Source organism: Piliocolobus tephrosceles, chromosome 8, assembly GCF_002776525.5.
Source record: "Piliocolobus tephrosceles isolate RC106 chromosome 8, ASM277652v3, whole genome shotgun sequence".
Classification (NCBI taxonomy): Eukaryota; Metazoa; Chordata; class Mammalia; order Primates; family Cercopithecidae; genus Piliocolobus; species Piliocolobus tephrosceles.
In genome coordinates, this window is record NC_045441.1 from 98,590,134 (window position 1) to 98,611,327 (window position 21,194).

Sequence of the window (21,194 nt, forward strand, 5' to 3'; positions counted from 1 at the left end):
GAGCAGACGCTGACCTGGTGGGACGATGGTGGTGAACAGCCCCTGCAGAATGAGAAGCAGCCAGTGGGTTCGGAGACAGGGGGAGAAAGGTCGCCCTGCAGGCCCTGAGACTGTGGGGCATTACGGAGAGGGTCACCACCAAAAGGACAGGCTCTGCTCTCACTCCTCCTACTCCATATTTTTCCCCATCTTGTTCTGAAATAGTGCCAGCAAAGCTTGATTCTCTTACGTGGAATGTTTCCCTGGCAGTTTCCATCTCATTGTGGAGGTGAGGGACAGTAGAGGCCTCAAAGCCTCCACAGTGCTCCAGGTGAAGCCCCTCACTTTACCAGGTAGGCCTGAGGGCATGCAGGACTCCCTGGGCTGCAGGCATTTCCTTCTTAGGTGGCCTCATCTCCTCTGGCACATTTAATACAAGGCAGAGGGATGCCCTTTGCTCTGGCCTGCAGGAGAGATTAGAGGCATGAGCTCTTCAGAGTCTTTATCCTGGCCTCTGGTCTCTCTGGACTGCTGTTTTCCACCTTTGTTGCCTCTGCCTCCTGTACCCTGACACTGACATGCACCATGGGATTTTGGATGTGGTGTGGAGGAGGGGTGGACACATGCCCCGGGGTGTGGCCTGCCGCTGTGCACATGCAGAGGGTGCTTTTAAAATAAAGTGCCACACGTTAGTAACAGCCGAGTCCCAGAGCATGCACCATCACTCACGACTCCCTAATGCCTGCTCCTAGCATATCATCCTCGCACTGAGGAGAGGGCTATTTTCAGGTTGCCTGCCCTTTACTGGCTGCTCTGAAGTTTCTTCCTGCCATCATGGATCCAAAAAAGTCATCGGGCTGTGTCTGGCATCTCCTCTGTCCAGCAGAGGTGGGAAGGGTGAATGCATCTGGTGGAGGGTAGTTTGTGAAAATGTGCCTGGCACTATCCCAGACACAAAAGAAGATCTGAGCCTATCGTAGATGGGGATTCAGGAGGAGATGATGGGATTCTGAGCTAGTAGATGGCACTGCAAACAGCCTGGCATACTGCTTACAGAGCCTCTGCCTGCCCCAGTCCCTGAGATGGGCATAGGAGCCAGCCACAAGGAAAGTGGCAAAATCATCTTTAACAGTATGAATGGCTATGAATAGATTCAGCACAGGATACTCCACCAATAAAAGACCATTAGGCCTCAGAGGTGGGTAGAGGGCTTGCAAAAGTTATTCCAAGATTGGGAGGTATTAAGGCAACCTCACTCCCAGACTAACCTGGTGCCACTTGGCAGACACACCACAATTGTACAACTTCTGGATGTTAACACAGTCTCCAGTCCAGTGGCAGGTGTCAAAGAATGCATCTGCTCCACCCCTACAGCCTGGGGATGGAGCCCTGATACGTTCCTCTTTCAAACCTTGACCCTCAATCTTTCTGCTGTTATTAAATTGTTATGTAATGCTTTCCATCAGCACCTGATGCTGGGTTAGGTTCAGAAGGAGAGCTCAGTGCCTTTGGGCTGACAGGTGGCTCCTGGAGCAAAGTCCAGGCAGCCTATTAACAGTTATGACATCCCAACCCAGACTCAGGCTGAGGTATGGGCCCACGCAGCTCTGCATTTTTCAAGAACCCCTAGAGGAAGGTGATGGCTGCAGGGCTAGAGCAGATGCATTCTTTGACACCTTCCCCACAAGTCCCATCTGGGAGGAGGGGAGGAGGGCTAATGGGGTTGCAAAGGGAAAAATAATAAGTCCTCCCCAGGGGCAGAGCTTATAAACCATCTGGTTTGGACCACATCTTCCAAAATACAGAAACTGACTTTAACTGAGAGAGAACATGACCCCTGTTGGCTTAGGATGCACCCAGAGGTCAGCCTGGAACTCTCTGGTTCTCATTTTAGGTTTGAAAGAGGAACATATTGGGCTCCATCCCCAGGCAGACAGCATGATCTGTGTAACAGTCTTTTGTTTGTTTGTTTGCTTTTTAAGTCAGTCGACTTTATTTCAAACAGCATTCCTTGGTTGAAGGTGAGGATGGGTCTGCTAGAGCCTCACTCCAAAAGAAGGAGTGGGGGCAGTCAATGAGAGTCAACCTCATCCCTCAGCCATTGCCATTTGAAAGGATTTGCTCGGTTTCAAACTACATGCTGACTTCGGGGGCTTTCATGGTTCCCTTGAGCTTCTGAGCCTCCTTTTCCCATAAATCAGTGCTAGCACTAATGATAACTTCTTTAATTCAGGATTAACAAAATTAAATCCTCAAACAGACTCAAGTGTACTAAGTTTGAGGGTGAAATACAAATGTAAAACGCACAGACAGCCTTTCTATCTTTACTATTTGTTAAACTCATGCGATTAACACAACCAAAGCAAGTTCTATGTCTATTCTTGAGAATGTCTCCCCATTTTACCCCTGGGTGGTGACAAATGTCAGAAAGCTTTATAGACTCAGGATGCATGATCCAGGAGTCTGCCATTATTGAAGCTGAGCATCTTATTATAAAAGCACCTGACACTCCGGGTGCAGTGGCTCACGCCTGTAATCCCAGCACTTTGGGAGGCCGAGGCGGGTGGATCACCTGAGGTCAGGAGTTCGAGACCAGCCTGACCTACACGGTGAAACCCTGTCTCGGCTAAAAATACAAAATTAGTCAGGCGTGGTGGCGGGTGCCTGTAATCCCAGCTACTCAGGAGGCTGAGACAGGAGAATCGCTTGAACCTGGGAGGTGAGGTTGCGGTGAGCAGAGATCATGCCACTGCACTCCAACCTGGACAACAAAAGCAGAACTGCACCTGACATATTTACTGTTTTCCTGTGCACGGAGCTTGCTGTGTGTGCACAGCACTTTATTTTAGAGTTGGGTAAGTAGGTCTTTCTCCCCTCCTGCCCATTTCTTTTGTATTTACTCAGTCCTTTTCCACCTGGTGCCTGGCAGTGTCATGCACACCTTGGGCACTTACTGAATACTCAAATAGTGGTGAAGCCATCCATGGCTTCCCAGCATTCACACCCTTCCCCATGAGTGTGGCTGCTGGCCCAAGCTCTGGGGGTCATGTGTTACAGGGAAGAAGGGTGTGGGAATACGAGTGGTAGCAGAGCTTTACTCTGTCAGGGTGGCTGCATGGCACCTGGCTTCACTGTGCTTTGAATAGCTCTTAACTGTCGTCTATGTTGAATGATATTTTATATATACCTGTATCTTGGATTCAAAAATCAAATAGACTAAAGATTTTATCTCCTGCCAGGCTCAATGTCAGGTTAACCAAGGAGAGAATATTTCACCTGAGCAGCTGTGTCGTGGCCAATAGCCTGACTAGTTCCCTTCTTGGGGATCTGGGTTCCTGGAGCACCCAGCATGGACTAGATGAGCCTTCAGAGCAGTTTCTTAAACAGCAGCACTGCTGGCATTGAGCCAGGTACCCCTTTGTAGAGGGGCTGTCCTGTGCATTGGAGGATGTTTAGCAGCATCTCCAGCTTCTATCCCCTAAACATCAATAGCAGCTCTCTCCCCTAGTTGTGAAAATCAAACATGTGTTCAGACACCACCCCCACCCCCCAGCTGAGAACCACTGCCTGAGAAGGAAGGAGGGATGATGGGAGGAAGGCGCTTTTCCTCTGTGTCCTCTCTCTGTCCTATGGGAGGCTGGGAGCCTGTGGTTGCCACCTGTGGCCTCATCTTATAATCTTCCTTCTGAAATGTTAAAGCCCATACAGATCTGCTGGGCATCTTGTGAAAAAGCCAATCCTCGTTCAGAGAGCTGGGGTGGGCAGACCTGAGGTCTGCATGTCTAACCAGCTCCTTGGCGATGCTTTTACTAGGAGCATGCTTGGAGCAGTAGCGCATGGCTGTGTGATTAGCATAGGCATCTTAGTGACCTCTTTGTTGGAAGTTAACAGAACTCACTCATGATGACCAAAGCGAAAGCACACTGTATCAGCAACAGGGGCACTCACAGAAGGGACTGAGGGGCTTGGCCCAGCCTAGGGAGCTGGGGCCATCTCCTTCCCTCCTGGTTCTGGTTTCGGTTCCTGCCACCCCATCTCTTTGGCCCCATCCCCCTTTGCCTATTCCTAGACCCATCGGGGCAGCATCACAGACTCCCTGAGAAGGAGGTATGTCAGGTAAGGGAAAGGATGAATGGGCCTGTTTCAGTGGGACCCTGGAGTGACCTTAGGCTGAACATGATTACTCTCCCCCAGCAATGGAGTATACCCACAGAAGACCACCTTGTGAATGGATGTGGTGGCAACTTGGATCCAGGGAGGAGCCCTGGTAGGGAGGGTTGGGGTGAGGCCCTGGTTCCTGCCTTTCTCTGACTACCCCTGACTCTAGCTATTGATTTCCTGCCATTTCTCCTTCCTCTGGCCCTACCTACCTTATGGGGATGGTGAGATAGCACAGCAGAAATATTCCGAGCTCATGAAAGGAATGCAGTCACTTAGATCTGAGAAGTACTGCACCCCTCTTGAAGATCCCATATGGGAAGATCTCCACTTGGGAAACTGGGAAATTAGAGGTGACTATTTGCCCCATATTCCTGCAGAGTTATTTTAAACAATAAGCCTCCCTTAGAGCATTCAAAGTTACTCAATGTATACTTAGTTAAAACTCCCAACCTATCAGTCTCACTACTGGCCTGTTCCAAAGGCATTGGCGGAGGTCTGAGGAAGATGGGTAAGTTGGTGATTTGGGGTTATCTTGCAAGAAGGAGGACAGTGATGGGGCCTGGTCTTCTGCCAGGGGACCTATTTCTCAGTTCAGAAAGCTGACCTCATGATTAATGCAACTTGGAAAGGTGCATGAGTTCTGTGCATAAATTCTATATCCTCAGGCAAAAAAAAAAAAAAGACAAGAAAAAAAAGTGAGCAAAGGCATGAGAATACAGAAGCTTTACAATTTTTCTGGCTTCTGGTGGCAGCCATGGGATAGGAGTCAGGAACAAGGGAGGGAACCCGCAACTCTGGACATGACCCTGGCATGTAACTCTGGACACACTGATTTCTAAAAGAATTCAGGGAAATCTGCACAAAAAGTGGGAAAATGAGAAAAGATAGCTGGAGAGGCCACTATCTTTATTTCAAAAGACGTTAATGCCAAAGCCAATCTGAAATGACATCAGGCAGATGTGCGTAGAGTCAGAGACTGTGGCCCATGTAAATTGTTGCAACAACAGCATGGTACTTTCTTCACATCCACAGGGATGTGATCTTTGGGAATACAAAAGCCAGCCACCCCTCCTTTCCACTGCTGTGCTCTCCCTCTGAGCATGTTGATACAACTTGAACAGCTCTGCACTATATTTAGCACTAACCAAAATATCAATCGCCTAGACACTACCTTTCCGTGCCCCTGAAAATTAGCTGTGTCTGCTGTATCTCTGTTCCAGTCAGACATGAGTGTACACGATCCTGGAGGAACTGAGTCTAGGAACCATCGTGGCCAATATCACAGCGGAGAATCCTGATGATGAAGGTTTTCCTAGCCACCTCCTCTACAGCATTACCACTGTTAGCAAATATTTCATGATAAATCAGTGTAAGCCACTCACCTCCATCCTTAAGTGCATCCTCTAATTCAGCCGTTTGAATTGTTTTACAATGCAGTTGTCCCTCGACACCCATGAGAATTGGTTCTAGGACACACCGTGGATACCAAAATCCATGTATGCTCAAGTTTCTCCTATAAAATGGCATAGTATTTGCATATAACCTATGCATGTCCCCCCATATACTTTATATCATCTCTAGATTCCTTATAATACCCAATGCAATGTAGATGTTATGTAGATAGTTGTTGTATTGTTTAGGGAATAATGACAAGAAAAAAATGTCTGTACATGTTTAGTACAGATGCAACCAGCCATTTATTTTTCCTGAATATTTTTCATCCTCAGTTGGTTGAATCTGAGGATGCAGAACACATGGATACAGAGGGCTGATTGTATTTTTCTTATCTTCTGGTATGGGGCATGTCTTTCTGACGGGGGTCATCATTGGTTACCAAGGTAATAGATGTATTAAAAGCAGCTGGCATGGGGGCTGGGCAAACTAAATAGGGTTGACAGCTATGTCACTCTTCACCTTTGTGGGGGATGGGTCGGGGGTGGTGAACAGATTTATTTTCTTACCCATTGTTAGGTTTGTGACTGAGACCTCTATAAAAAAAGACAGATTAACAAGAGAAGAGCATACAAATTTATTCAATGTTAAGTTTTATGTTACACCAGAGTCTTCAGAAATGAAGACTCAAAGAAACAGGGAAATCCATGTGTTTTTATGATCGGTTTGATGAAGTGAGTAATTATGGAGAAGTATGATTGCAGGACAAAAGGGTATGGCCCAATGATAATAAACCTGGGGAATTCAGTGAGGTCTGTTTGTTCAGATTTTTCCTGGCATCTCTGTCTTCCAGAATAGGATGTTCCTTTCCTCCAGGTATAGGTAGGATACCTCTGGAATGAAGGTCTTATGACTGCTTCAAATGAAAGCCAGAGAGCTCTTTTATGGGCTGCTTCAGGGAAGAAGGGCAGGAGAAGGTTAGAGACCTTCCTGCTTCTGCTGTTTTCTCAAATGCCAAGTGCCATATTTTGGGATAATGTGTCCTGAATCCCATCACCTTTTTCTCAAAGGCAGATGTGTAAGGATGGATGGGTTACTTATCCTGAGGGTTCCCTGAAGTCTTCTGAAGAGAGGGGCTATATCAGCACTGTCCAATAAGAATAGAATCAAGTCACTTTTATAATTTCAATGTCTGTACTAGTCACATTTTTTTTTTTTTTTTTTGAGACGGAGTCTCGCTCTGTCACCCAGGCTGAAGTGCAGTGGCCGGATCTCAGCTCACTGTAAGCTCCGCCTCCTGGGTTTACGCCATTCTCCTGCCTCAGCCTCCCGAGTAGCTGGGACTACAGGCGCCAGCCACCTCGCCCGGGTAGCTTTTTGTATTTTTTAGTAGAGACGGGGGTTTCACCGTGTTAGCCAGGATGGTCTCGAACTCCTGACCTCGTGATCCGCCCGTCTCGGCCTCCCAAAGTGCTGGGATTACAGGCTTGAGCCACCACGCCCGGCCACTAGTCACATTTTTAAAAAGTAAAAAGATATAGGAGAAATTAATTTTAATTAGGCATTTTTATTTAACATGTATAAAATATTATCATTTCAACACGTGATCAATACTTAAAAGTTATTCACGGCCAGGCATAGTGGCTCATGTCTGTAATCCCAACACTTTGGGAGGCTGAGACCAGAGGATTGCTTGAGCCCGGGAGTTTGAGACCAGCCTGGGCAACGTAGCGAAACCCTGTCTCTACTAAAAGTTTAAAAATTAGCTGAGTGTGGTGATCCACACCTATAGTCCCAGCTACTCAGGAATTTGAGGCAGGAGGATCTCTTGAGCTCAGGAGTTTAAGGCCGCAGTGAGCTACGATCATTCCACTCTACTCCAGCCTGGGTGACAGAGCAAAACCCTGTCTCAAAAAAAAAAAAAAAAAAAAAGTGATTCATGAGATATTTCATATCATTTTCTTTGGTACCAAGTCTTGGAAGACTGTTGTATGTTTTATGCTTACAGTACATCTCAATTTGGATTAGCACCATTTAATTGCTCAATAACTCTCATGTGACTAGTGGTAACTGTATGGGACAGTGTCATTTTGCTCAGTCTGCCAGACTGAAGGTAGTTATTTTCCCATCTGAATATCTCTGAAGAGGATGAATTCCCCTTCTCTGCACTTCTATAACCATCTTTTCCTGGGGCCTTAGTACACACCAGGCATTATGCTGAGTGATTATTCACATACCTCTCATCTCAAGTACTCAAGATAGCAACTCAATGAACTATCATCGTTCACATTTTACAGATGAGGAAACTGAGGCCTAGGGAGAGCCTCAGGCAGGTTAAACAATTTGTTCAAGGTCTTACAGCTTGTAGGTCGTGAAGCCGAAGTACCAACCTAAGCCATCTGATTCCTCGGGCCTGTCCTCTTAACCACTACCAGACTGTCCCACTCCTGTAAGTCCTGATCGCATCACCAGAAAGGACTTCCAGCCTTAGACGATCCCAGAAAAAAAATGTGCTATTGGCTCCTTAGGCTTTCAGGCAAAGGATACCTATTCCCAGGAGAGCCAGACAAAGGCAATAATTGTGCACTGCCTCTGAAAACGTCCTAATGCCCTGTCAGCTGATAGTGTAGGGACAACCATGGCTGAGAGTTCTGTTCACTCTAGTGTTGCAAAATTCAACTTTTAACAAGCAGAGCGAGTTGTTTTTTTTTTTTTTTTTTGGTTGAGCATATTTATTAAGATTCTTTGGTCACAGGTAACAGAAACTAAGGCAAACCAAGCTAACAGAAAAAAATAAAAATAAAAAAATAAAAGAAAAAGGCAGGGACATCTATCAACAGGATTCTGGGCATCTCCTAAGAAAATGTCAAAAGATGGGGGCATACGAAGGATGTGACCCAGTGCTGCTCCAGGGACCGAGGCTCTGTAGCTCCACAATTAGCCTGACTGATCTTCCAATGTGTGCCTTTCAGTTACAAATTCCCCAATAAGAGAGCCCTGTGGGTCAAGCTGGAGTCAGTTATTCACCAGTCCAGTCCACTCTGGGCAAGGGCTGCCACCAGGGACCCAACTCAGGAGTGCAGTGTGAAAAATCCTAGAAGGGTCAGGCCAGATACCCCAATAAATGTCTAACAAAGGAACTTAATGGGTTTTCAAAAATGTATTTGTATAGAGATTATGCTCTGCATAAGCTCTTCCTCATGTTAGAATGGTCTTTTCCAGTTTTCTCCAAGTTTCTGTATTCCTTTTCATTTCTCTTCAAAGGGTCACATTCTAACCTTTGCTTTCCTCTTGACTGGTGCAATCCAAGTGACCCAAATGATAGACCGAGATGCAGGTGAATTGAGAAAAAAATCCCACCATTTCCCTGGAAGTTCTAGTGAAGGACAGACCATATGGGGGTCAGGAGAATCACATCCAGATAACCTTCATTGTGGAAGACATCAGCGACAATCCTGCCACATGCCAAAGGTTCACCTTCAGGTATGCACACTTTGAAACTTGGGTTAGACATTCTACCTCTTTGGTGGTCCTCCACCCTTTGGCTTATCTGGTATATTCTCAGGAGGACCTGTAGAATTATAAGCATTTGGAGAAACAGCTCAGTAGAATAAATCGATGTGAACTGTTCACGTTTGTCCACAGGTTTCCCTGTTGTCATCCTTTTTTCTTCCTTCTCTTTCATTTTCCTTCCTCTTCATTATCTCCCTTGTTCACTTTCTTACTCTTAAGAATTATTTTTTATTTTGCTCCCTTCTATATCCTGCTCATCTCCGTTGGTGAAAAGGACCACAGGGACTTGTTAGGCCCTCTCTAGACCGTGCCTGTTTTTGTTTATTGCCACGGGTGGCAAGATGGGGCTGTTAGTTAGCAGTTATAATAGATGTTTGAGACTTAGGATCAGTGAATAGGAACTCCCAGAGAAACACACCACCAGCCAGATGAATAAATCAAACCAAGTACTTATGTAAAACCAAACAAAGCATTGAATTCACCTTACACAACTTAATTGAATATAAACAAAAGACATCCAAAAGGGAAAAAATGCAGGTACAAGTGGGATACAACTGATTTTGTATATTTTGACTCATTCTTTGTCCCACAATCTATTTGCTATTATTTTACAATCTATTTGCTATTATTTTACAATAAAGTCACTTGTGATTCTGGGTTAATATGCTTTTTCAAAACAATATTATCTTTCTACTATTTTGTCAAAGAGTCACATGATTAGTACTTTCCCACATAAGCCTCATCTCTAAGGTTTTGTTCCAGCCAGTCTCTGGTCTCCTGAGAGGCTGAAGAGGGCTCTTTGGGAGGAATTGGAGTTGTGGGGAGCAACTCCACAGTAGCCTTTGCTAAAAGACAGCCCTGTATCTGGAGCAAGGCTGACGACCAGGGTGGGTCTCAGTTCCAGATGTCCCCATGGGGAGAGTCTCCTGAGTTTATCTTTGAGTGGTTTTGTAAGTTTTCTCCAGGCGACTCTGGACATAGACCCAATACATGCAGAGGACAAAGGACCCTAGACCAGGATTGCCTTGGAGGAGCAGGGGAAATAGAAATTCCTTTATTATACTCATGAATGCCTCCCTGTCCCAAATGGCATGCCCAGCATAATGCTAAAGGATCCATGTGGCCTCGAGTCTGATATCAAAACGGTTAAACTCTGTTCTGGACGCACCTCTGACTTGTCCCTTCAGATCCAGTCTCCACCCTGCTCTGTGCTCCAAGACGCTGACTTGGATGGATACTGTATCAGTCTGTTTTCATGCTGCTGATAAAGATATACCTGCAACTGGGCAATTTACAAAAGAAAGAGGTTTAATTGGACTTACAGTTCCACATGACTGGGGAAGCCTCACAATCATGGCAGAAGACAAGGAGGAGCAAGTTACATCTTACATGGATGGCAGCAGGCAAAGAGATAGAGCTTGTGTAGGAAAATTCCCCGTTATAAAGCCATCAGATCTCATAAGACTTAGTCACTATCACGAGAACAACACAGGAAAGACTTGCCCCTATGATTCAATTTCCTCCTATCAGGTCCCTCCCACAACATGTAGGAATTCAAGATGAGCCTTTGGTGGAGACACAGCCAAACCATATCATCCTGCCCCAGTCCTTTGCAAATCTTATGTTCTCACATTCCAAAACCAATCATGCCTTCCCAACAGTCACTCAAAGTCCTAACTCATTTCAGCATTAACTCAAAAGTCCACAGACCAAAGTCTCATCTGAGACAAGGCAAGTCCCTTCTGCCTATGAACCTGTAAAATCAAAAGCAAGTTAGTTACTTCCTAGATACAATGGGGGTATAGGCATTGGTACAACTGTTCCAAATGGGAGAAATTGGCCAAAATGAAGGGGCTACAGGTCCCATGCAAGTCTGAAATCGAGCGGGGTAGTCAAGTCTTAAAGCTCCTCAATCATCTCCTTTGACTCTATGTCTCACATCCAGGTCACACTTATGCAAGAGGTGGGTTCCTATGATCTTGGGCAGCTCCATTCCTGTGGCTTTGCAGGGTACAACTTCCAACTCGGATGCTTTCACGGGCTGGCACTGAATGTCTGTGGCTTTTCCAGGTGCACGGTACAAGCTGTCAGTGGATTTACCATTCTGGGGTCTGGAGGACAGTGGCCCTCTTCTCAGAGCTCCACTAGGCAGTGCCCTACTAGGGACTTTGTGTGGGAACTGCAACCCCACATTTCCCTTCTGCACTGCCCTAGCAGAGGTTCTCCATGAGGGGCTGCCCCTGCAACAAACTTCTGCCTGGGCATCCAGGCATTTCCATACATCCTCTGAAATCTAAATGGAGGTTCCCAAACCTCAATTCTTCTGTGTACCCACAGGCTCAACACCACATGAAAGTTGGCAAGGCTTGGGGCTTCCACCCTCTGAAGCAATAGCCCGAGCTGTACCTTGGCGCCTTTTAGTCATAGCTAGAGCAGCTGGGATGCAGGGCACCAAGTCCCTAGGCTGCACACAACAGAGGGACACTGGGCCTGGCCCATGAAACCATTTCTTCTTCCAAAACCTCTGGGCCTGTGATGGGAGTGGCTCCCACAGAGATCTCTGACAGGCCCTGGAGACATTTTCCCCATTGTCTTGGTGATTAACATTCAGCTCCTTGTTACTTATGTAAATTTCTGCAGCTGTCTTGAATTTCTCCTCAGAAAATAGGATTTTCCTTTCTATCGCATTGTCAGGCTGCAAAATTTCCAAACTTTTAAGCTCTGCTTCCCTCATAAAATTGAATGCCTTTAACAGTACCCAAGTCACATCTTGAATGCTTTGCTGCTTAAAAATTTCTTCTACCAGATACCCTAAATCATCTCTCTAAAGTTCAAAGTTCTACAAGTCTTTAGGGCAGGGGCAAAATGCCACCAGTCTCTTTGCTAAAACATAAAAAGATTTACCTTTGCTCTGGTTCTCAACAAGTTCCTCATCTCCATCTGAGACCACCTCAGCCTGGATTTAATTGTCCATATCATTATCAGCATTTTAGTCAAAGTCATTCAACAAGTGTTAAGGGAGTTTCAAACTTTTCCATATTTTCCCATCTTCTTTTGAGCCCTCCAAACTGTTCCAACCCCTGCATGTTACCCAGTTCCAAAATTGCTTCCAGATTTTCAGGTATCTACAGCAGTACCCTACTCTTTTCATACCAATTCACTGTGTTAGTCCATTTTCATACTGCTGATAAAGACATACATGAGACTGGGTAATTTACAAAAGAGGTTTAATGGACTTACAGTTCCACGTGGCTGGGGAAGCCTCACAATCATGGCAGAAGGCATGGAGGAGCAAGTCTTCTTACATGGATGGCAGCAGGCAAAGAGAGAGCTTGTGCAAGTAAACTCCCCGTTATAAAGCCATCAGATCTCGTGAGACTTATTCACTATCACAAGAACAGCACAGGAGAGACTTGCCCCCATGATTCAATTTCCTCCCACTGGGTGCCTCTCACAACATGTGGGAATTCAAGATGAGATCTGGGTGGGGACACAGCCAAACCATATCAGGTACCAACCAGCTCCCTTGCCTTTCAGCTTCTGGTTGGCCAATGGGGAGTCCTGGAAGGAGACAGAGAGGAGGGTCAGTCTTCCTCCTTGTGAGCTGGGTACATCCCTCCCCTGCCCGAATATCTCCATTCCCATAGGCAGCTCTCTGTCCCTGGTGGCAGGACCTGCTTCCTCCACTGGCTCCCCTGGGCCTAGAGGTGGTAAGGGTGCTTCACTCTCATGAGCCCTGAGATATTGCACTGTCCCATGAGATTTCCATATACTCTGTGAGCACCTTCTTCACAGTCCCTTTACTGACCCCTCCTAGAATGATCTTAATTCACCAGCTGCTTCTTGCTGACACCTCAATAATGTCAGTCACAATCTTGAGCACGTAGTAGGTTCCTATCCCAACCTAAGCCCTACAAGTCCATTAGATGGGTGGGTATAGCTGCATGGGTAGTGAGGATTGTGACTCCCACACCTTTACATGCATAAATTGAGAGATGTCTGGGCCCTGGGGATGGAGTAGAGACAATTTGCAGCATCACACTTACACTTTATTTGACATTTTAAATCTGTGCTAACACTCTTGGGTGGTTCCAGGACATCCTGGGAAGCTCCTGCCCTCTTCTGTCCTCCTGCTCTTCCTTGTTCCTCTGCCCTAAGAGGTAGGGGGTGGAGGTTAAGAAGGGAGAATGTCTGGAGAGGGCTGTGCTGTCTCAAACCTTCCTTGTCCATTTTCTCTCTTCAGTGCATATCTGTTAATTGTATATTTGGCTTCCTGCAGTCCAGATTCCCCTGGGGTATGGGAGGATAGTTTGGAGACTGTGTTCCATATTAGCTGGTGAAACTGCGGTTTGAATATCCTAGACTGTCCAGGCAAGCCCAAACAGAGTCCTGCTCTTGATAATCTTCCCTCCAGATTAGCCCTGAAGGCCGAAGTGAAATCCGTAACTGGACTAACTGCATTTATTACTGAAGATAATCTAACCAAGGCTCAAGTCCCTTCTCTGGGCTCTTCTAGCGGGAGGACCTCTCAGCCACCTTATGAACGCCAAGATGTGAGGAAGGGCAACAAAAGGGACGCCTCCTCTGCAGTTCCAGTGGTGGAGGTCTTCAGCCTAAAGCCCAGCCCCGCGTCCCAAGGCTGCATAAGGGTGGGTGCGGAGAGGGCTGAGAAGCCCTGAACTGCAGCACCCTCCACCCTCCCAGCCTTATACCTTCTCCAGTCGGACTATGTCAAAGCCAAGCACACAAGCAGGTCAAAACAGAACAAAGTGACAATGGCAGTGGTTCTGCCACAGTCTCTGACGCTCGCTCTTGAGTGTTTGTTCCTTCCTCAGAGGCTGTGGGCGCGGTCTCTGCTATGGAGTTCTTGAGAGCAGGTGGCAGAGCCGGTGGGGTCAGCGCGGCTGCTGGAGGCCGCGTGCTGTGCTCCCGCTGGGAGGAGGGCGGCCTGGAGGAGGCGGGCGCCCCCTGCTGCCCGCGAGGGCCCCTGCAGGCTCGCAGCCCTTCGCACTGTGGCCCCTACGGCTTTCCCAGGCTGATAATGAATGAGCCCAGGGCCCAGGGAGGCTTCCGAGGCACCGTGACAACCCCCGCTCTGATTGTAAATTGTCAGGCGCTTCACTGAAAGCGCTTCGCAAGCTGTTTGTGAGCAAGAGGAGGAGCAGTTTGGCTGATTCAGAATGACACAGTCGCCTTTGCATGGGGAGAGAAACATGGTCTGATGGCTGGGAGCGAGGATAGTCCGCTTTTGAGGCAGGGATTGCTGAATGAGGGGAGTGGCTTTCCAAGTTAGGCGTTTAGGGGAAAAAACTCAACTGTCAGGGACGAATGAGAGAACAAGCCAAGCAGTTCTGGGGGGCCGAGTGAAGAGGCCTCTGTTGGAGTGCCTGAAATGTCTGGCTTCAGAACCTTGGATTCTTTAAATGACGCAATCTCCCGGCTTCTGCAGAGTTGAAATCAAGGCTTAGATCCCCAAACCATCTGTGAGCCTGGATACTTATCGATGGAAATTAAAGTTTACAGTGACTCTAACACTGCAGAGGATCGAGTCTGTATACATCCACTTTCCTGGACAGGCCTTGAAAATGCTCGGAACCACTCTTTCTTCCCCTGTGCAGTGGCGACAAGAATACAAACCTCTCCGAGATGAGGAAATTAGAGATAGTGTTTTTAAAGTGCTCGGTATGATACAGCATGCAGTTGGTGTTTAATAAGTAGTGTCTATTCTAAGTCCCTATGAATGAAACCATGACATTGTGCAATCAAGGCAGGAATGCTCAGACTCCAATCCTGTTGAAATACAGAGGTAATCTTTGCCAATGAGGCATCATGGAGACTCCATTACACCTGTTTTCGCTCCAGCAAGCAAACCTGTTATCCTCAGTGGCCCATGACCATTCTTGCTGTCAGACTTTGCTCTGTATGCACTGAGCCCAGAGCCGATTTTATCTGCCATGAAAAGAGGATGTAGAACAAAGAAGGGAGCAGAGTTTGGTTGCCGAGAGAAGTGTATGCTCCAAGAACCAGATGCTACGATGGGGTTAAATGTGCAAGGCTATTATTAGGGGAGATGCCTGTGGCAGAAAATGGGGAGAGAGATGGACAAGGCTGGGCAAGTCATCAGATCATGATGCAAGGCTGATCTGAGTAAAGGAAAGAGGGAGAAAAGGTAGTTGGACATATTCTAGGCTGCCATGCAGTCTAAGGAGTGTTCAGCTAGGGCATTGGGGGTCCTGAAGTCAGTGTCAGCTGACACAGGACAGGAATGAGCCTTAGTATCTTTGCCATGACCAGTTGTTGGTACGTGGCCTCACCACAAACACAGTGCTGGATTCAGAGCCCAGCAGCTGAGGCCGATGGTCAGTTATGCTCTTGTGGTTGAAGGTCTTCCAGGCACATTCTCACGACAGCCACGATATATTTTTGTAAGAAATTCTACCAAGGCAAAATATGATTAAGATAGATAGCCAAGGCCGGGCGCGGTGGCTCAAGCCTGTAATCCCAGCACTTTGGGAGGCCAAGACGGGCGGATCACGAGGTCAGGAGATCAAGACCATCCTGGCTAACACGGTGAAACCCCGTCTCTACTAAAAAATACAAAAAACTAGCCGGGCGAGGTGGCGGGCACCTGTAGTCCCAGCTACTCGGGAGGCTGAGGCAGGAGAATGGCGTAAACCCGGGAGGCGGAGCTTGCAGTGAGCTGAGATCTGGCCACTGCACTCCAGCCTGGGCCACAGAGCGAGACTCCATCTCAAAAAAAAAAAAAAAAAAAAAAAAAGATAGATAGCCAAAACAAACAAAAAAGAAAAGCCACAAATTCCTCCCTGCTTGCTCTGCATGCATGCTCCTTTGCAATATGGTTTTGCTGTTCCAGCAAGAGATGGGTCTCCTTGAATCTGAACTTGACCATGTGAATTGCTTTGACCACTGGAGCATTAACAAACATGGCACAACAGAGGCTTGAAAAATGCATGTGCATTGGGACTTGCCCTCTCTTGTTACTTTTGGAACCCAGAGACCTCCATGCAATGAGCCTAGACTAGCTTCCTAGAAGATGAGAACAACAAGAAGCAGAAACCAAGCACCTTCCCACCACTGGGCATGTGAGTGAGGCCATCCTAGACCATCCAGCCCCAGCCAAGCTGTCAGTGACCACAGAGACCAGCTAAGCCAAACTTAAACCAAAAGGACTGTGAGAAAACCTATAGTACTGTGAGAAATCATAAATGCTTGTTGTTTTAATTCACTCAGTTTGGGGACGGTGTGTTATGTAGTAAAAACTAATTGATATCATTTATGTCCATTTTATAGATGGAGGAACTGAAACCTGGAGACATGAGAAAGCCCCTCAATGATTTGAAGCCTCAAGGTGTTCACTGGTCTCCCTCAAAGCCTCCTACAGCAAGCTGGGCTTGATTGGAAGGCTCTGAGTTGGGGGTAGCTTTATTCATTTGTGTTATTTGCCTAAACCCTGGAGTCTACTGAGATTGAGACCCCCAAATTTGACCATTAATCAACATCTCTTGGATGAATAATATAAAGGTGTTAGGAGGTCCTTCTAGGCCACTGAAGCCACTAGAACACAAGTCAAGGAATTCTCAATCTTCAAAGCATGGGAGATGAGGGGTACAGGGATTCTCCCTAGCCTAATTAGAAACTCCTTCAGGCAGGAGGTAAAATTTGTATTTCTCTTCCATTCTTCTTCACGACTGTGCTAGTCTTATAAGTCTATTGTTCATTCATTCAACAAATATTTATTGAGTGTGCCAATAAACAAGCAAAGATCCTTGCCCTCATAGAGTTTACTTTCTAGGAGGGAAATAGACAATAAACAGAATAAACAAGAGAAATATATGGTGCATCAGATAATGATGTGTGCTGGGAATTAAAAATAAAGAGGGGAATAGGAGAGGAAGTACGGGGCAGGGAATATTGCCATTCTAGATCGGGTAGCCTCACTGATAAGGTGACATTTGATTAGATTGATGAAAGAAAGCGAAAGTGTGAGTCACGTGGGTATTTCGGGGGAGAGGATTCCACAGCTAGTGCAGTGATGCTGAGGCCAGAGCCTCATGAAGAGTTCAGGGAGCACCAGAAGGCCAGAGTGGCAGGAGGAGAATGAACAAGGAGAGGAGCTAGTGGGAGACGAGTTCAGAGAGGAAAAGGCAGGCACGTCATGAAGCATCCTGCAGATCAAAAGTGGGACTTTGAGTGAAATGAGGAGCCATTTGGGACTTAGGAGCAGAGGAGTGACATGATCTGCCAACATGTTAACAGGATCCCTCTGGCCACTGTGTTTAAAATAGCCCAAAGATAGCAAGGGCAGAATCAGGGAGACCAGTTAGGAGGTGACTGCAATGACCATGGACTCACTTTGAATTGCAGTTAAAGTAGAGGTGTCTAGCCCGGGACCCATGTGAGAAGGAACAGTCAATTACCATTTGTTGGGGGAAATACTGGATTGTGTCTTTTCACCAGCATTATGGTGCCGGAAAGAACAGCCAAGGGGACGTTGCTTCTTGACCTGAACAAGTTCTGCTTTGATGATGACAGCGAGGCACCAAACAACAGATTCAACTTCACCATGCCATCTGGAGTGGGGAGCGGCGGCAGATTTTTACAGGATCCAGCTGGCTCTGAGAAAATTGTGGTCAGTTAATGGTCATTGCATCATTAAAAGGGCATCGGGAATTGGTCCAACATGCATCGTGCTTTTGCTGCCCCATAGAGAGAAATTTCCAAGGTAACCCCCTCTCAGAGCGACCGTAAATGACAGGCTTAATAGTGAGTCTGTGTTCCCCAATCGCTCTTTATTTTACCCCGGTTCCAGGAATCGTTTGTTACACATAGTTGTGGCTCGGCTGCTAAGGACTGGATTCTTTCTTGCATAGCATGCAGTTTGTGTGCCTGCTTAGCATGCCTTCACAGACACATCAGTGCCCTCTGTGCTCAGGCACTTTTGTTTATTTGAGTGCTCATTCCAGGCCCATAGAGGTGTGATGTGATAGAAAGCAGGGCCAGGACCTTGAGTGTGTCTGGATAAATTCCACACCGTGGAACCACTGGAGACCAGAGGAGAGTGAGACAGTGAGGATGTGTAGGGAGCCCCCTGGAAGGTGGTGGGGAATGAGAAGAGCAAAATGAAAGAGCTGGGAAAGCAGCAGCCTCAGGGAGGGAAGCCAGCAACCCACTACCCTTCCCCACACCCAGCTTTCTTCTCCACCTCCCATCCCAAACCCTTCTTCAATCCCCAAGACCATCTCACCCACTTTATTCATAGTGCCATCTTAAAAATAATTTCTGTTTTTTTCTGTTTAGGAAATTAATATATGTTCATTGTAGAAAATATAGAAAGCACAGAAAAGCATCACCATTCACTGATAACCAGTGTTAATAGTTTGGTACATGTCCTTCTTGTCTCTTTTCTATAGATATATTTTATGTCTATTTTATACATATATGCATAAGTATTTTTAATTTTTATTTATTTATTTTTAAGAGACCGTGTCTCACTCTGTCACACAGGCTGGAGTGCAGTGGTGCAATCATAGCTCACCACAGCCTCAAACTCTTGAAATCCTAGGCTCAAGTGATCCTCACATTTCAGCCTCCCTAGCAGCTGGGACGACAGGAGTGTGCCACCATGCCTGGCTTATTTTTTAGGTTTTTCTAGAGATGGAGTCTTGCTATGTTGCCCAGGCTGGTCTCAAACTCCTGGTCTCAGGCAATCCTCCCACCTTGGCCTCCCCAAGTGCTAGGATTATAGTCATGAGCTACTGTGCCCAGCCTGCATATGAATTTTAAATACAGTAGTGCCCCCTTATCCACCGGGGATATGTTCCAAGACCCCTAGTGAATGCTCGAAACCACAGATAGTACCAGACCCTAAATAAGTTATGTTTTTTCCTTCTATACATAGATACCTATGGTAAGTTTAATTTATAAATTAGGTATAGTAAGTATTGACAATCATAATAATAAAATAGAAAACTTATACCAAAATACTATAACAAAAGTTATATGACACTGGGCATGGTGGTGCACACCCATAGTGCCAACTACTTAGGAGGCTGAGATGGGAGGATCACTTGAGGCCACGAGTTTGAGGCTACGGTGACTATGATTACACCTGTGAATAGTCACTGCACGCCAGCCTGGGCAACAAAGGGGACCCCTATCTCTAAAAAAAGAATAAAGAAAACCAGTTATGTGAATGTGGTTTCTCTCTCAAAATATCTTATAGTGCTGTACTCACTATTTCAGACTGTGGTTGACTGCAAGTAACTGAAACTGTCAAAAGCAAAACCACAGATAATAAGGGGGGACTACTATAATGAAATAATCCTGCATATAAGATTCAGTTTTGTGCTTTTCTTCAACGAATCTGAAGTTGTGATCCTGAGCAATAGTGCTTAATGAACATCTTCGTACATAGATTCTCTCCTGGTAAATCATTTCCATTAGGTTCACTAGCAGTGAGCAAAGGTATGGTCATAACTTTTTAAAGCTCCTCATTTTTATGGGCAAAGTGTGTTCCAAAAGCGTTTTGCCAATTTATATATCCACTAGCAGTATATGAAAATATCTCTCACAGCCTAATAAATAGGATTGTTTAATCTGTATAATCTACTATCTCTGTTTTAGTCTAGCTGATTGGTGATCTAGACTATGAAAATTCAAGTAACCTAGCAGCTGGCAATAAATATATGGTGATAATCCAGGTGCAGGATGTGGCCCCCCCCCCCTCTCTATAAAAAAAAGTATCATTTTGTTTTATTTCATGAGTGTCTTTCTTGAGTATCAGTGACTAAACTCTGCTGGGCAATACTCGGTATTGTGCTAGCTCCCCCATCTCACTAGTACTGCCCTCATGCAGGGACCCCCTCTTTCTTGGCTGAATTGCAACATGTAAGAGTCTTTGAAGGGAAATGCAAATGCCATCATATGACTTCCTTGGTTAAAGGCTTCGAGCATCTCCTGTAGCTGTCAAGTTCGAGTTCCAACTCTTTGGCTTGGCATACAAGAATTTTCATCATTTGGTTGCTGCTTAATTCTCCGGCTTCACCTCCTGTCACTTGCTTCCAAGCCCCCATTTTTTTCCAACTAGGCAAACAGCTTGAAGTTTTCCAGAGTGAATTATGTGGTTTTATACCTTGGCATTTTTGCATACGCCTGCAACACCCCCCAATATCGTCCCTGCCCCATTTGTCTAATTCTGTCCTTATAAGGCTCAGCTTGTTCTTTCTCCTGGAAGCTGTTCCTCCTCTAGGGTTCTGCAGTGCTCTGTGTGCTCATGTGCTTGTCAAAGGGTGACCACCCTCAGCATCTAAAAGGCAGGAGCTCCCACGTCTTAGTCACCTGCTATCTCCTATGCGCAAAGCCTGTACACAGGAGATTCTTTAAAGACGTTGAATAAACAAATGGATGAGTATGGATTTGTGATTGAATGTGTTTCTATTTCCATTTTTAGATAACATCTACATTTATATCCTAACAAGCCCAGAAAATGAGTTTCCTCTCATTTTTGATAGGCCATCCTACGTATTTGATGTGTCAGAAAGAAGGCCGGGTAAGTAACAGACAAGACACAGACCAGAGGGCTCTCAATGGACTCCATCCAAATGTGTGTTCTGCGGAGTGGAAAACTCCCTTCTGGAGGCCTCGCATGCTGTTGTGCACAGTGATTCACAGCTGATTAGGATTTAGGGCACCTCTTATTTCTTTTAAATTTTCCTTGTTGCCGAGGAGCCCTTCAGGTGAAACTTGGACTTTTGAAAGCTGTTGATTAAACTGCATTTCTCGGAAGCCTCTGATTGCTTCCTTGTCTATTTGCCTGATTCCGTTAATCCTCCCTTTTCCTAGCTTAAGTTTTCTCTTGGTCTCCACTGTGAGTTTTATCCTGCTCACTCGGAGAATTAAAATTTAAAAACAGAAAAGGTTTCCCATTTCTATATTTCCTTCATTTACAAACAAAATAAAGGCATTTTCTCTCTCCCCTACTAGGATTCCCTGAAGGCCTATTTTTCTGCCCTTTACAACGCCCTGCTTTTAGCAGGCTCTTCCCCCATTAAGGAAAAGACTCACTTCCCACTTCCAGCTTCACTTTCTGCCTCTCTCTCACTCTCTGAGTTTGAAGGTAATACTATACA

At 46.1% G+C, this 21,194-nt stretch overlaps 1 protein-coding gene across 1 annotated transcript in view; it reads left to right on the forward strand.

Moving 5' to 3' along the window:
* Positions 1 to 21,194, forward strand: part of CDHR3 (cadherin related family member 3) — a 69,430-nt gene that overhangs the window by 31,292 nt on the left and 16,944 nt on the right. Inside the window, 8 exon segments of the mRNA XM_023183114.2 lie at positions 250 to 332; positions 5,372 to 5,508; positions 8,824 to 8,880; positions 8,882 to 9,015; positions 17,524 to 17,695; positions 19,695 to 19,786; positions 19,819 to 19,829; positions 20,516 to 20,618. Coding sequence (XP_023038882.2) covers positions 250 to 332; positions 5,372 to 5,508; positions 8,824 to 8,880; positions 8,882 to 9,015; positions 17,524 to 17,695; positions 19,695 to 19,786; positions 19,819 to 19,829; positions 20,516 to 20,618 — 789 coding nt within the window.